This window comes from Merops nubicus, unplaced genomic scaffold, assembly GCF_000691845.1.
Source record: "Merops nubicus isolate BGI_N331 unplaced genomic scaffold, ASM69184v1 scaffold10053, whole genome shotgun sequence".
NCBI lineage: Eukaryota > Metazoa > Chordata > Aves > Coraciiformes > Meropidae > Merops > Merops nubicus.
Genome location: NW_008596880.1, coordinates 16,124 through 30,880, shown reverse-complemented (window position 1 = coordinate 30,880; position 14,757 = coordinate 16,124). Strand labels below are relative to the sequence as shown.

Below are 14,757 nucleotides of genomic sequence, written 5' to 3'. Positions count from 1 at the left end.
CAAAACCAGAAGCTTCAATATGACGTAGAAGCTTCAGCACAGCACTGCCCAGCTAGACCCCAGAGTTCTAAATGCAGCTTCCAGCCCTGGAAACGTGCCATGGAACAACCGTGTGATGACTGGCAGTACCCACCCACATGGGATTGTGCCCCCCAAAAATCAAGAGAGCAGATTCTGCTTTTACTTCTGCCCGTCACCGCTGTGGCACAGCCCGAGACCCGGCCTGTCTCCTTCATTTTCTATGTACCAAATAATCTCAGTTTTTACATTAATGAACAGTAAATAACTGTTTCTTTGGATCTCAAGGGTTACAACCAAAATCCTATGTAAGGGGTTGCTTGAGGTCAAACAAACCAGTGCCCCCTTTCACAACCTTTCCCACCACGAGGCATGCAGAAGGGGAGCGCAGTTCGTCGTGGGCACCTGGAACAGAATTCAAACAAAATCGTATTAGGAGGTTCCAGGGGTCCCTCAAAGGCCAGTGCTGAGGAGAAAGTTTTGCTTTACATGCCAGGAGTCATCTGGTTCAGCCCCCCCTCGTTTCAGAAAGGCATTGCCACCTGCTGTTCAGATTGAATTTGTATTTCTGAGCTGGAGTCTAAAACTCTTCCTACAGCTATTATCTCATCTCACCCCAATCTTTCTGTGCAAGTAATTAGGCCATGCATTACTAAACTCTCCCTGTTCAGCATGAAAAGACGACATGTTCTGAATTCTAAGAGAACACAGATTTGACCTTCCAGTGAACACATTACACTGATTAAAGAGATGGCTAAAAAAAATATATCAGTGAGGCAAACCCCAAAAGACTCCCTTTCATTGCTGCATTTTTCCTTTGTTAGAGTGAATCCTTTTGATGTGGATTTTAAATCCTTCTGGCTAGATATGAAGAGAACTTTTCACTGGAGAGACATTCCACAAATTCCTTTGATTTTGTGGTTACTCACTGTAGCGAAATAGTGTCACAGAAATTTGGAAGCTCTCCAGATGACATGTCTGGCTTGGACAGCTTTGCTTTCACTGTTTTTATAAGCTTCCAGGCTGTTTTTCATTCATCCTACGTACAGCAAGCTGGAATTTCGTCCTCAGAGCAGTTGGGAGATTGGAAATATAGTTGTTAAGCTTTTGGTAAGTTTGGGTCATCTTCACTCAGCTGAGCAAAATGTACTGAACCTTCTGTTCTAGAGAGGATGGGGGAAGGAGCTGCACTGGAGCAGCATGTGACATGCTTGCAGCTCTGATCTCAGCTCCAGCTGAATAATTAAATAGCTGCTCCTGAAAGTATGTCAGCTGAAGAAGAAATAGCTCCTTTGTTAGGTCATTAAAGCAGTCATCACTGTCCCGTTTGCAGCGTTCCCAGAGTTACTCTCTGAGCAGACAGCCAGAGGGATCTCGGGGTGCGCTCTGCACGCTGACCCCCACAGCAGCCTGCTGGGTCCCACGGGCACTTCCCTCAGGGAGCTACAGCAGGCACATGCTGCCTCTTCTCCCTCGTGCTGCTCAGGGCTGGGAGCAGGCAGCCCTGCAGGAACTCCAGAACTGTGCAGCCCAGTTGCCATCACAGTAAAGCAAATCAGACCCACACTGCTGCAAGCCACAGCATGACTCTGGCTTCCCTCGTGGGGTGATCAGTAACTCCCTCCCTGTACAGGGTGGTGTTCCTGCCCAGTCACAGTGCCCTCCTGTCAGCTTGCACTTCTTCTCTTCATTCAAAATACTATCCATAAATATAATTACATTTCACCTAGCAAGACCATTATCTTGTTTCCAAGTCAATATGTGACATAACATAAATCCCAAGAGAAAACAACTGTGCACGAAACATCTTCTGTTCAATTTCATCTCAGATTTAGTCTTTTCCTTTCTCATTTTCAGCTGAGTTTTATGTCAGTTGTAACCAATATTATTCCATAAACCCCAAACTACCTTCCAAGAAAAGGTATAAACCAGCATTCACAAGGAATTCAGAGACAGAAGTTATCTCTGACATGTGTGCAAGGCAGCTTAAGGTACTAGCTGAAGAGATCATGTTGAGAGCTTTTCCCATTTGTAACAGGCAGCAAAGAAGGCAGCTTGGGAGCATCCAAGGACAGTATCCAACTGGGAAGGGACAGAAATCAAGACTATTTGCAAAAGGGAGGTGTAATTAGCATCCAAAGCATGGGATCAAGCCAACTGTCCAGTGACAGACTTGAAGCACAAGTGTATTGGACAGAAGTTAGATAGAACTAATGCCATTTCACATCCCCTAAATGATCCACCCAGCCAAGTGATCTCTGCACCTTCCAAAGCAGCAACCACAGGCAGAAGGGACACCCTTGGCCATCCCAGATGGCTCCAGAAACTTAACATTGGACAAATTAATCTGAACCTTTGCTTTTTTTCCTCAAACACAAAGATAGCAAAGTGCTACAAAGCAGGAGAAAATTAGAGTCAAAAGTAACAACCAGGGAGACTGTTCTCACAATAAAGTTCTAAACAGCAAGGTTAGAGATGAGGGGAAAATATGGGATTTAGAACAGAGACATGAAAACAAAGCTGAGATGACAATTTTAGTGGTAGTGACAGAAAAAGGCAGATCTATTAGTCTGTTTAAAGGCTTTGCTATAGCAAATCCTCACAATCTTCAGATTTATTGTAAAAATGCCTAATTCTTAAAGAAAGGAGCCACAGACCCCACAGATTATATGTGGGAGCTGACTTCATTGAAGCTGACAGAATTTTATTAAAAACATCTGGAACATTTTCCTAGGCAAGGGCTTAATTAAAACTCTAGCCTCTGGCATATTTTCCTAATGCAATTATGCATCCCTCACAATAGTGGAAAGTCAGGATGAGAACCAAGCACCTGTGAACTGCTGCAGCAATCGATTTCAGACTAAACCACTTACCCATCATGGTTGCTTCCTTCAAGAATTTGTAGCTGGTTTCAAATGTCATCTGTTGCAGAGGGGAGGAGTTGGACTGAATTCCAAAACGATTCAGTGGTTTATAAAATCCTTCAAAACACATGTAATCTGCCACAAGTGAAAGGTGCCGAGGGTCTACCACAATCCCTAAGAACACAAGGAGGGGTAATCATGAGGGATAAGGTTGGGTTTGGTTGGTTGGGTTTTTTTTTGTTTGTTTTTTTTAATGATTCAGGTCTAAATTAAATCCCCTGAATCTAATCAACATGGGGAACATCTCTATTAACATTCTTCTGGCAGTTGCACCTACTTGTTGGCTTAACTTCTTCACTCAAACACCCAAGAGAGGCAGAGCTCACTATAACCTAAACCAATCTCTCTCCAGGGAAATTAAAATGTCAAGAATGCTGTAAGGCAGACAAATTTCTCTATGTGAAATCATAAGGTCTGCAGCATCTTTATCTACACAGAAGTGGTTCACACATCCATCCATTTGTGGTGGGACAAGCTCCAGCCCCTCACCTAGTGGCCTGCATTGGGTACACACAAGAGTCAGAAAGGTTCTGGCATTTTCTGTGCATCACATTAGGTGTCCACAGAAAACCCCGTTCCGGCTAAGAAGAAATAGCACTTATTTTTCAATAGCACTTGTGAAGTCAGTGCAATGAGGGATCATTAACTGCTCTGTCAACATTTACTTAGCAGTTCTTGAACAACTCAAAGGTCAGACAAGCTGGGCTGCCAGCTGGCAAATGTCTTTGATATAACTGGTTGCTAAAATTCCCACTGTATTAATCGTCCCCCTTTCCAATAGCTTAATTCACAGCAAGACTCATCTCACTTAAGGCAAATCCAACGTGCCTTACATCAGCAGCCTGTGAAGTCAGACATCTTCTCTTAGCTAGCTGCCTGGACTCTCTGAATCATCTATGCAGAGAAGAACACTCAAGACAATGCAGAGCAGCTATTTTGGGAAAGTTATAAAAACCTCAACTGCAAATGGAGCCTGGACTCCTGTCATTAAAAAGTCAGAGTGAGGCAAGACTGGCCCCATCCTCAGGGCCACTATATGATCTAACAGTGAGCTTCCTTCCTCAGCCATCAGGGGTTAATTCAGGTGGACTTTCCAGCTTGCAGAAACTAAAATATGCCAGAATCAATAAGCTCTGTGAAGGGGGGATAAATTTAACCTTGGCTAGTGAATTTTCTACTGATTAAATGGAACCTAACAATTAACTAACAAAGTCTTCACAGAAGGCACTCTCACGATCAAAACAATGAAAAGGTGCTACTTAAAAATACAAACATAAAGGAAAAGATCATGCAAACACAATTTTGTAAGCACTGTGACTGGGTCTTCCCAACTTCACAACAATAAAGACTATCTTTAAAAATACAAAGAAATCTTACCATATACAGCAAATACATCTTTTATTTCCTTTATAATCACCCTCAGGGCAGACTCAATTCCATAATTCTTAGCCATGGCATGAATATCATTGGAATAAAGTCTGTTTAGGTCCAAAATCTGAAAGCAAAAAAAGACACAGATACAAGTTAGGACAATAGTTACTCTGTATTTCCAAATAACTTAAGCTAAGTTAGCTTTTTTCCTCCATTTTCATTAGTTTAAGCAGCACCAAGAGCAGGCAGCAGCTCAGAGTGAAATACAGACAAAATGTATTCCAGGGATTTATGTTTAAGCTAGTGATCACAGCATGATATACATGAACAAGAATATACTGGAATCAAAACTCACCACAGGAGAAAATTATCTGGAATTAGAAAGAGCAAACTAACAAACCATCCCAAGCAGCACTGGAACACCTTAAGTCTTCCAAGCAACACAATGCAATGCCCAGTTTGTCCCAGCCAGCCAGAACTTTCAGCAAAAGCAGTAGAGAAGATGTAGCTTAAAACAATCCCATATTTATAGAGTTATGGGCTAGATGGCATAACAGAACTATTCATCTCCAAGTACTGCAATTCATTTCAATGGAAGAACTCCCTCAAGTAACATTTGGAGAGACAATTGGAAGCGTGGTGTGAAATTATCTGTCATTAGACACTGGGCTGCTGCACAAAAACTGATCTGCAAGCAGCCCTTGAGAAAAGGCTCTGCTGAGCTCTGAACATGTCTAGGGATAAAAAGGAGAAGAAAGAGTTTTAAAGCTGAAAAGGCTACACATCACCCCTGCTAAATCTAACCGTCATCCATCCTCCACCACCTCTCCCTAGAACACAGCAGATCATTCAAGTTTGGGCTTATAGCTAGGTGATGTACATTGGAGTATCTGAAGAGCTCGGCAAGGTTGATCCCCTCAGTATGCAGCACGAGTTCCTTCTGCCCCTGCTGGTTGGTGGTTTCGTTGAGGAGGCACCGTGTGATCCCCTTCACCTCGTGAATGACGGCGCTGCGCGCCAGCGACACCAGCAGGGAGGAGAGGTCGAAGTACACCTTCAGCAAGGGCAGCGCCAGCGAAACCTAGGGGGCACAAACCAACACAGTGTTCTGGGAGGAAGCTGGGACAGCAGGCTCAATAACCAGCTTGCTTCTTTTTAGGGGAAAAATAAACTGGAATGATCCCGTTTGCATGTTTAGGAATAGAAATGTCTGACAGAATTCCAGCTGCATGACGCCGATACCAACACCCCAGCCCAGGATCACTCAGCCACAGTGCCTGCAAGATCTCTGAACTTCAGCTGGTTCAGGATTCTTTTTGGGTGGCTTTTTTGGGGGGAGCGTGGAGTGGGGTTTGGGTTTGGTGGGTTTTTTAATTCAGTTGGTTTTTAGGATATTTAGACTTTTTCAGTCCAGCCACCACTCCTATTCATTAAGAGCTACACAGTGGTGCATCAGACATTTGAAGTGTAAAACACAATAAAACTGTTAAAGTCATGTTTTTAAAAAGAATTTTTATCAGGTGTTCTGAAAGTTAAAAGTTACTAAAAATTATGTCAAGAAGTACATTTGTACTGCCACTTTTCTGCATGAATTCAGGATTACTGAGACAGAACAGCAGCACTCACTGAAAAGAGCCATTTGATATGGGACCTGCACGAGACCATTGCACAACCACGCTCAGATGTTTCCAGGCACCACCATCTCACCTCACACCAAAGTTCATTTTCAGTGTCAAATGTGTAATCCTGTATTGAAGGGTGGCTCTCCAGAACAGCATTTACTCTCAGCTCTGCTGACTGATGCAATCGATCTTTCTCGTTTTGAGTCTGAGACAGAAAGGAGAGATGCTGAGATTCATCACCATTTACTCCATCCTGATCTTCTTCAGCACCAGGAGACATTTCTTCTTTTTCCAATTCAGTCTCTTCTTCTTCTAGGTTCTCAGCGTTTTCTTCCTCATTCTCTTCTTCACTCTCATAATCAACCTGCAAAGAAATAATTGTATTTATCTGAGCTAGAACATGTACCAAAACCAAGTGCACCATAAGCAGTTTTATTCATGAATATTCTTGACAAACAAGTTGCAAGAATCTCACCTCTGACACAAGGAAAATGCAATTCTGTTGTAAAGAAAATAATACAACATATTCAGTTCAGTCTGTTTCTTTATAATCTTCCCTTTATTCCTCAATACAGCCTGGGATGCTACAAGTTATTGGGACTGCAGCAGAATTTACTTTTCTTCCTCTGAAAAAGGCTATTTTCATAATCCATCTCTGATGATGGGATTCCCTCAGGAATTACTGTACCCTCTCACTGAAATTACAGCAACCCTTCTTTTAAGCAGTAGTTATGAAGTAGTGAACACAGAGAAACATACTGACCCAGGGAGAATATTTATGAAGCATGACAAAGTTTTGGAACAATTAATGCCATGAAATTGGAAAGAGGTGAAGTTAAGGTGAGCTACAGCACAGACAACCTGATTGCCACACACTACTACCCCATGCCTGAAGAACAAAGCTTTGAAAAACAAAGATCTCTTCCACCTCTAACTTGCATGGTTCTATATTACTCTTAAAGGACAGCAGTGACCAGGCTCAACTACCATGACCAAGGTCATCACAAGTCTCAGCCCACACCTTCTGCTATAGTTTCCCCCCATCCAAATCAAAACTGATCAGCACAAAGCAGAGACACTCCTAACTCCTTTCAGGTGGGCTTTGGAGTTTTTTTTTTTAGTATTGTTTCAAAGGAAGCTTTCCTTACCAACTCAAGGGAGCAGAAATTTGGAATGAAAAGTTCAGTGCTGAGCACCTATAAAATCATTACCTCTTCTTCCTGGTTCTTCCTCTGTTTTGCTGCTGTAGCATCACCATCCCCTTCATCAGGTTCTGCATCAACAATGTTCTCTTCTTCCTCTGCTGGCCCCTCCTGACTGCTCAGTGCCTAGAAATCCATGACAGACCAGAGAATCAGGCTACACTGCCAGGGAACATCAAATGCATCAAAAGGCTTTAGCCGAACATCTGGAATTGAAGAATCCTTTGTTCAATGTTTTACCTTTAAGGACAAATTAATTCCTGTAAGCCTAAAGAAATAATAACTCATGATTGTTTTAATATTAAACAAGATGAATGCCTACAAGATAGCTAAGCTATCAACCTGCTTATAGAGCAGTCCTTGGTGGGAGAGGAGTGGCAGAAGGAACATGCAAAAGCCTGTCAAAGAAAAAAGGATCTCGCCCAGAGTTTTGACCACCACTGCTACAACAGGACATTGATCTGGGAGCACAGTAATATGCTTTTATCCCACTGAAGCTAAACAAACAGGCATTTTTAGAGTACACTCCTATGTAAATCAGGATTTAATAGACAATAATTTTAATTTCCTTCTTCATTTTATGAGAATGCAAAGACAGTTCATGAATAAAGAAAATGTTTAAGAAGTAGCTTAGTATTCACACATTTCATGTTCACAAGGAAGCATGCTATGGATTTCATGTTCACAAGGAAGCATGCTACAGTCTTCCAAATTCTGATTCTCAAAAGCTGGTTAAGGAAGTGAGGCATTTTTCAGGTAGTGTTTTCCTGTACCTTGTCTTGGTCACCATCTAAATCTTTCTGAGTTGCCTTCCGAGCACTGACTTCAGTGAAAGTTGCCATCTTTGCGCTCTTCCTTTTAATTGCATCCAGAAGAATTTTAAAGAACCTGAAAGAAGCAGCAACCCAGAATGTCAAAGCTCTGCACTCCTGCAGTCAACTTCAAGTTTTCAGAAATTTAATTTATTTTAAGAAGCCAGTCAGCTCCTGAGAGGACATATTCTCTGGTGGATGCAAAGTACTTTGAGGGTAAGGCAAGGAGTTTTTCTTCTCAACCCTTCCCTGTTCCTTTAGGAATCAAAAGATTGGTGTCATCTCTCTTACAATCACAGATGTGGCCATGCATCCAAAGCATCAAACTGTAAGCTCATCTGGACATAAAATCTGCCCATCAAATTGACTTTCAGAAAAGATGGTTTAATACTGGACTTTTTTTCTTTTTTAAAGTAACGAGCCCATGCTGAATTGCTAAATAAAGCAACCCCAGCTTGAACTCATGTGGCCTGAAGGAGGAAGAAATCAATTAAGCCTTTTCGCAAAAAAAGAATAGCTTTCAATAGATGTTTACCATTAAATGTTCTACTTTTAACCACACAAATTTGGCCAGACATGGGGAAGGAAGCAGAGAAAAAAGAAAGGGGAAAAAGCAGCCAGCATTTCCTGATTTCTCCTTTTTTTTTTGAAGTAGTAAAAGAAATTAATGTTTATTTCTGTTCAATGAGAGCACCAAGGGATACCTAATAATTCAAACGTGTTTTGCTGGTGATAAATATTTAAGCATCCAAAGCTGAGGAATGAGATGCTGCTTATAAGGCTGTTCTCTGAGTACAGGGAAGACATGTGAAAGGTCTGCCTTGATACAATTCTGCACTGTTGCTATGCCCCAGATGCATGGCTTTACTCAGGACAGAAGCAGCAGATGTGTAGAGGCTTGTGCAAGCACATCTGCAGGAAGTCGTTGCTCTGGAAGCCAGAGCAGCAGCAATAAACAAGCAGTGTCCCCCAGAGCCCACAGAAAGGCAAAACAAGAGCAAATACTTAAGTATCTGAAAGCAAACTCGCCTTGTTTCCATGAAGTGCAAGATCTGCCTGGGCTTCACACACTTCTCCTCTCGGTAATACTCGTGGGGCAAGAAATGGAATTTGATTTTGTAGAGGCGATGATTGTTCTGCTTGCACTCCAGCTGCAGGGATTCCTCTATCTCAACGTTCTGCAAGACCTACAAAAGGCCCAAGAAGGAACTTTACTCCTTTGATGAAGTCACTTCATTTCCTTCCTGTAATTCCAATGCTTTCCACAGGAGAACAGAATTACACAAGGTTAACTGGCAGATCTTTCTGGAGGCTTTCTGGCAGCTCCTGGAAAAAAGGTCTCTACTGTAGAGCACTCTTTTTGGCTTTAACTCCCCCCAACAATAAACTTGGACAATACCAGTAGAACAGCTTCACCTCCCACCTGACTCCAGAATAGGCTGCACTTCTCAGTGGGCCAACAGCTTCAGTTTACTGACCATGCTCATGGAGCATGACAGTATTTTAGCACAGAGCTGAGTCTTAACACTATCCTTGCTGCTCTCAACTTGACAGTAAGACAGAAGAGGGCAGAGCACACAGGAGAGCCCAAGAAAGACTGAGCTCCTAGCAAGAGAAGGGAGCACAGGATACATCAGACTTCATTATATCGAGTTGCCGCTGAGCCACACATTTTGCTTCTATTCAGCACAACCACTTGTATGAGACTAGGAAGGGGTGGAGGACAAACAGGAAGGTCTCTACTCTGCCAGTCACAGCCAGATTAGGCTGTCTCAAAGACAAAACAAAACACCTCCAATTCTAGAGGCTGACAAAAATGAGCTTGAGAAAAAGCCAAACAAGGCTATGGCAGCAAACATAAATCCTCCTTGGTGTTAGGCTACTGCTATGTCTGATCTGTTACTCTTCCTTTCTGTTCTATTGAGTTTGCATCCTGTGACAATGCTCTACAGATGAACTTGAATTTAAGTCTCGTATAGCCACAGTAACCACAATACCTTTCAAAGCTCCACTTCATAGCATACTACAGGTTCAGTATGCAAGATGTGGGGAAAAAAAAAACAAACCAAAGGGCTCACTTATCTTGTGCCCACAGATAAGCCTTTGAAAACAGAAACTCTACAAAGCCAGACTAACTGATGAGCTCAAACAGGAAATTTTGTTTTGCTGACTCTCGAAGAATGCATTGAATAGGAAGCTCACCTCAGCTAAGCACACTCTTGTGAGCTGCTTCTTAAGCTGTTTCACCTTCTTGAGAGCTTTCTTGGTATTGAACACAGGCACACTCATGGTTGGTGTTTTAATGTTTGCACTGGCCACCATCAATATCTCCCGCAACCTTCAAATAAAGAACGAGCTCTCGAATGAAGCCGTAAGAGCACTATGCAATCAAACAGATATCTAGTTCATTTAATTAGGCAGTAGGCAGCAACCCCCCAGTTCCACCCAAGCCTTATGCCTCAAGAGCTGTGGTTACCATTGCACTGCTCCTCTTCACTTCTCTGGTTCCTCACCAGGCACAGCACAACAGTAGCTCTACTGCCTCAATTAGATTATCGCCCCAATTACGGGAAGAGAATAGAGATGATAATAAATTGCCCCAAGAACAGAAGAACTAATGAAGCCTGTTTCCTACAGATGCACACCAAATGCTTCCCTGTACTTTCTCCCCCTCCCTTGCCTCTCTGAAGCAGTACAACCATCTCCCATCTAAGGCATCACACACCTACACACAAAGGGTTGGCACCCACGTTACTCAGAACAAGCTGATGCTGGTAAAGTCACTGTCACCAAACAGAAGAGCCAGGGGAAACCTGGCTGCTCTAAAACAACTCTCCTACATAGGTGATAATAATACTCAACATGCCAGATTTCATAGTTGCAGTAAAATTTTGTGTGTGAAGGAAATAGGTTTAAAAATTAGTAGGAGGAAGAGGAGGTGGGCAGAGGGCAAGCCCACAAAGCACCATTTCTTCAGGCTTATACTGTACTGACTAAAACACAGGGACAAATATACTTTCTGCTCTATATCAGATAAGAGTAATGGGCCTTCACTGGTATTTTGTATCTGGAAAATGAACCAACACAACTGTAAAATTGTAAAACGTTAAAATAGTTCCAAACAGGCACAACTTAGAATTGAACCAAAAGATCAGCATTACACATATACCTGCCACTGACACTAAGCACTATTATCTGTGTGTCAAAAATGGCAAAGGGCTCACTGAAAACACCATTTTCTCACCTTGGAATACCCAAGGTGACATTCATTTCACCTCTGCCAGCAAAGTGGAAGGTGTTCAGAGTCATCTGTGTGGAAGGCTCCCCAATACTCTGAGCTGCAAGAAGACCCACAGCTTCTCCTGGGTCACAAAGAGATCGCTGCCACTTCAAATACAACAAATCCTTTAACCTGAAGACAGGAAATAAGAAGTTTAGCTCAATGTAGTAGAAAATAAAGAACTTGGAAGAGACTGACACATTCCTCAGTTCAATAAAGTTACCTCTTTTAGCCAATTTCTCCTGGTAGTTTATGGATAAATACACTCCAGAAACTGTAAAATTGTCTATTGCAACCTGATCTGACAAAGCCCATTAACACACAACTGGGGCCTTGGCCAAACCACATTCTAGTTCTGCTGCTAATTCCCAGAATGTCAAAAGATGAGTCCATTTACTCCCACTTGCTCATCTTAACTGCCTTGCTAACTCCAAGATATAACTGTAAAGTCTTATTTCATATGCAGAGCGACAGTAACATGTTGCTGTTACTCTGTAAAAAGTCCTCAGCAGCACGGAAAACTCAGGTTTAGAAGAAAAAAGATAAGCAGGGCCTCTCCACTGCACACTGACACACTTGGCTTTCAGGAACCACTGTGCAATCCACTACTGTGTAGATAAAACAAGACAAAGTTGATAAAGACTTTTCACCTTTAGCAAACTCAGTGCAAAAACAGCTATTCTGGGTTTTGGCTCAACGCAAAGATGACACAGAAGCTGTTACCTCTCAGAAGAAAGTGATGGACACATCCAACTTTGTCTGTTCTCAGATTCCCACTTGTTGATATAACCTTCAACTCCATTTTCAAATGTTTCTGAGACAGATGCAAAGTAAGTATCTGGACGCCAAACACCAAGGCTTGGATCAGGACACCTATTTGCCTTCTTCAGATACTTTCTTCGTTTCTTCTCATCTAGTTCATACCACATTTTCAATAACTGAAAATAAGATAATTTTAAGCAGACTGGTTTATCCACAGTGAGACCAAAATCAAATAATACTGCTTCCACCAGAAATCATGTAATAGCAAAGGAGAAAACTACCTGTGTAAAACTTAAGGGTGTATGTAACACAGCAAACAACTCAGCTACAAGTTGAGTTGTTCTCCATTTTCTGATACTTAGTACTTTTGATACCAAGTGTTTTCAAGATTCTTTATAAGCTTGAAATCATAAAACTTATCTACGCATTGTAACTACTCCAGAAATCAGTGAAATACAGCCCTTCAAGAATGATTTTAACTTGGCAGTGAACCCCCTCAACATACTTAAGTCTTTGCTTCTAGCTGCCTGTCTACAGCTGGCATGACAAAGGAGCTTCTCTGATTTTCAGCTGTCAAGATTCCAGCCCAATAGTCCAGCAGAGACCTTAGACATTGCTTGCATCTTATGAATGCTGGCTGGTTTTATTTCTAGTCTTCAGTTTACTAGTCTTTGAAATAACATTCCAAATGTTGAATTTAATAAAGGAAAAAGTTAAAACCAACTTGAAAGAAAAAAAATATTGATAAAGAAAATGAGCTAAACCTGTCTTTTACATGCCTTGATGTTTTATGAAAGAGGAATTGGCTCATGACATGGAAGTCTGCCCACTGAGCTTTATAATACACTGAGACAAAGATGAACATGTATCTATACCTACCTATCTGCTGAAAGAAAAAATGAACAAAGAGTAGATAAATCCCCAGGCCACATTTGTTTTGAACATTATCAAGTGTCAACAGCAACACAAATTCAGCACAGCTAACTAAATGAAGCAGTGATTAGCCAAAACATTTGCAGACGAGCTCACAGACTTAGATATCTCAACACCTTCAACCTGGAGTTTCATGCTAAGTGTCCATGTTCTACCAGGGTAAATTCCTTGTGACAGCAAGGCTGTGAAGTAGCTCCTCTTTGTGTTTTGTGCCCATACATACAACCTTCTCCAGAAGCCATAACATATAGATTAGTGCCCTAATGCAGGAGAGGCTTAAGCTAGAGTACTTTTCTAAACATCAGGCAGGGCTGGCTCAGCCCTCTGATCTTTTCATTTAAACAGGCTCTCATCCAGCTATATCAGGTATCTGTCCACCCAAGAGATCTGCTCTGTGTACATGAAAACAAAGAAACAAACAAGAAGCCAGCCACCAAACAAACAAAAACAATCCCCCAAACCCACCCATAACCATGGCCTGTTTTCTAAAATCAGTTTCATCTCAGAGTTCTTGGCCCCTGCCCTAGCACTAGGGCCCGCAGGCTTTAATAATGAATTTCAACTTCATCACCCACAGAGCTGACGTGATTGCTTCAAAAAGTAACTTGTATAAGAAGACTATGAAACACCTGGGGACATAAAAAGACATTAAAAAAAAAACCAAATCTCTGAATTCCGCAAGTTTTTTAGAGGGCTCAATCAATTTAACTGGTTCTGTACCTGTAAGGTAGCAGGATCTCTTCCATTTTTGAGCTCTCCTCCTGGGATTTGTGCTTTTACACTCGCCTTTTTCTTTCTGGAAAACATCAGAAAACCTCCTTCTCTCTGCACAGAGTTTTGGTGCCTGGTTCGCCACTTTTTGATGGCTTTGAACTGCAGGTTAGCTTGGTGAGACTCCATCCTTGCTAAAGCTTCATCCAGGTGGTTTGTCTTCTGGATTACCTGTAAGAATTGTCTGTAAGATTATTCTTTTCTCTATGCTCACTGTAGCAGAAAAGACAGAGCAAACTGAAAAGGTCATCTGTTGCCACTCAAAACATTCAGCTGCTGTAAAACATTTCTCAGAATAGTTTTTCAACCCAACTGAGACAAAACTCCTCCTATCTTCAGGTGACTATTGCTATTCATTGATAAGCAGGGATGACATGAGTAAAAGGAAGCTAATCAAACTTGATAGACTGACGAGTAACGTCATCTGTGTTGCAGCCAAGTGCTGGAGTTAAGACTGCTTAAACCACACCACAGACTTAAGATTCACTGCCATATTTTGAAGACAGTAGCAAATAAAAACGTAGGTTACACTGGGAGCAACTGAGAGAAACAACTCTGGCACTGGACCCCTAACAGACATGCCAGATGTTAACCGTGGATTTCAGCCTCCCCCTTCACCCCACATAAACCCTTCAGATTTAGGTGTTCTACCTCATAGTTTGCTGCAATGAAAGGAAACTGCTCGGGTTGTAGGAACTGAGTTTTAGGGATATCAAGCCCATCTTCTCCATAGAGAAACTGCACCACGCTGCCGTCGCTATCTCGTACCGTCAGGTCATACTGCACCACCAGCCCTTCCAGATGTTTTATGATACACCTGTTCCAGAGGGAAAAACGATTCAAAAAAAAAAAGAAAAAACCCTCACTGTTAAGAGGCTAGAAAGACAAAAGGATGATGTAACTCTTACATGAAAAAAATAGTGTTTTCTTTAATATCTAAGTGCACTTAAGGGCTTATCAGAAATTCTGAAGCCCAAAATTATACAGACATGAGACAAGAGAAACGTGTAATGATATTAGAAAGCTTCCTGCATGTTGCTCTTTCCAGCTGCCTTGAAGACT

The 14,757-nt window shown here is 41.9% G+C and overlaps 1 protein-coding gene across 1 annotated transcript in view; it reads right to left on the bottom strand.

Moving 5' to 3' along the window:
- Nucleotides 1-322: 322 nt before the first annotated feature.
- POLR1A (polymerase (RNA) I polypeptide A, 194kDa) overlaps nucleotides 323-14,757 on the bottom strand; it is a gene marked incomplete at its 5' end in the record, with an annotated part of 29,940 nt that continues 15,505 nt past the window's right edge. The window contains 13 exon segments of the mRNA XM_008936517.1: nucleotides 323-423; nucleotides 2,892-3,056; nucleotides 4,320-4,437; nucleotides 5,194-5,394; nucleotides 6,021-6,299; nucleotides 7,147-7,263; nucleotides 7,911-8,025; nucleotides 8,979-9,136; nucleotides 10,152-10,287; nucleotides 11,194-11,361; nucleotides 11,953-12,167; nucleotides 13,645-13,866; nucleotides 14,347-14,512. Of these exon segments, the coding sequence (XP_008934765.1) occupies nucleotides 323-423; nucleotides 2,892-3,056; nucleotides 4,320-4,437; nucleotides 5,194-5,394; nucleotides 6,021-6,299; nucleotides 7,147-7,263; nucleotides 7,911-8,025; nucleotides 8,979-9,136; nucleotides 10,152-10,287; nucleotides 11,194-11,361; nucleotides 11,953-12,167; nucleotides 13,645-13,866; nucleotides 14,347-14,512 (2,161 nt within the window).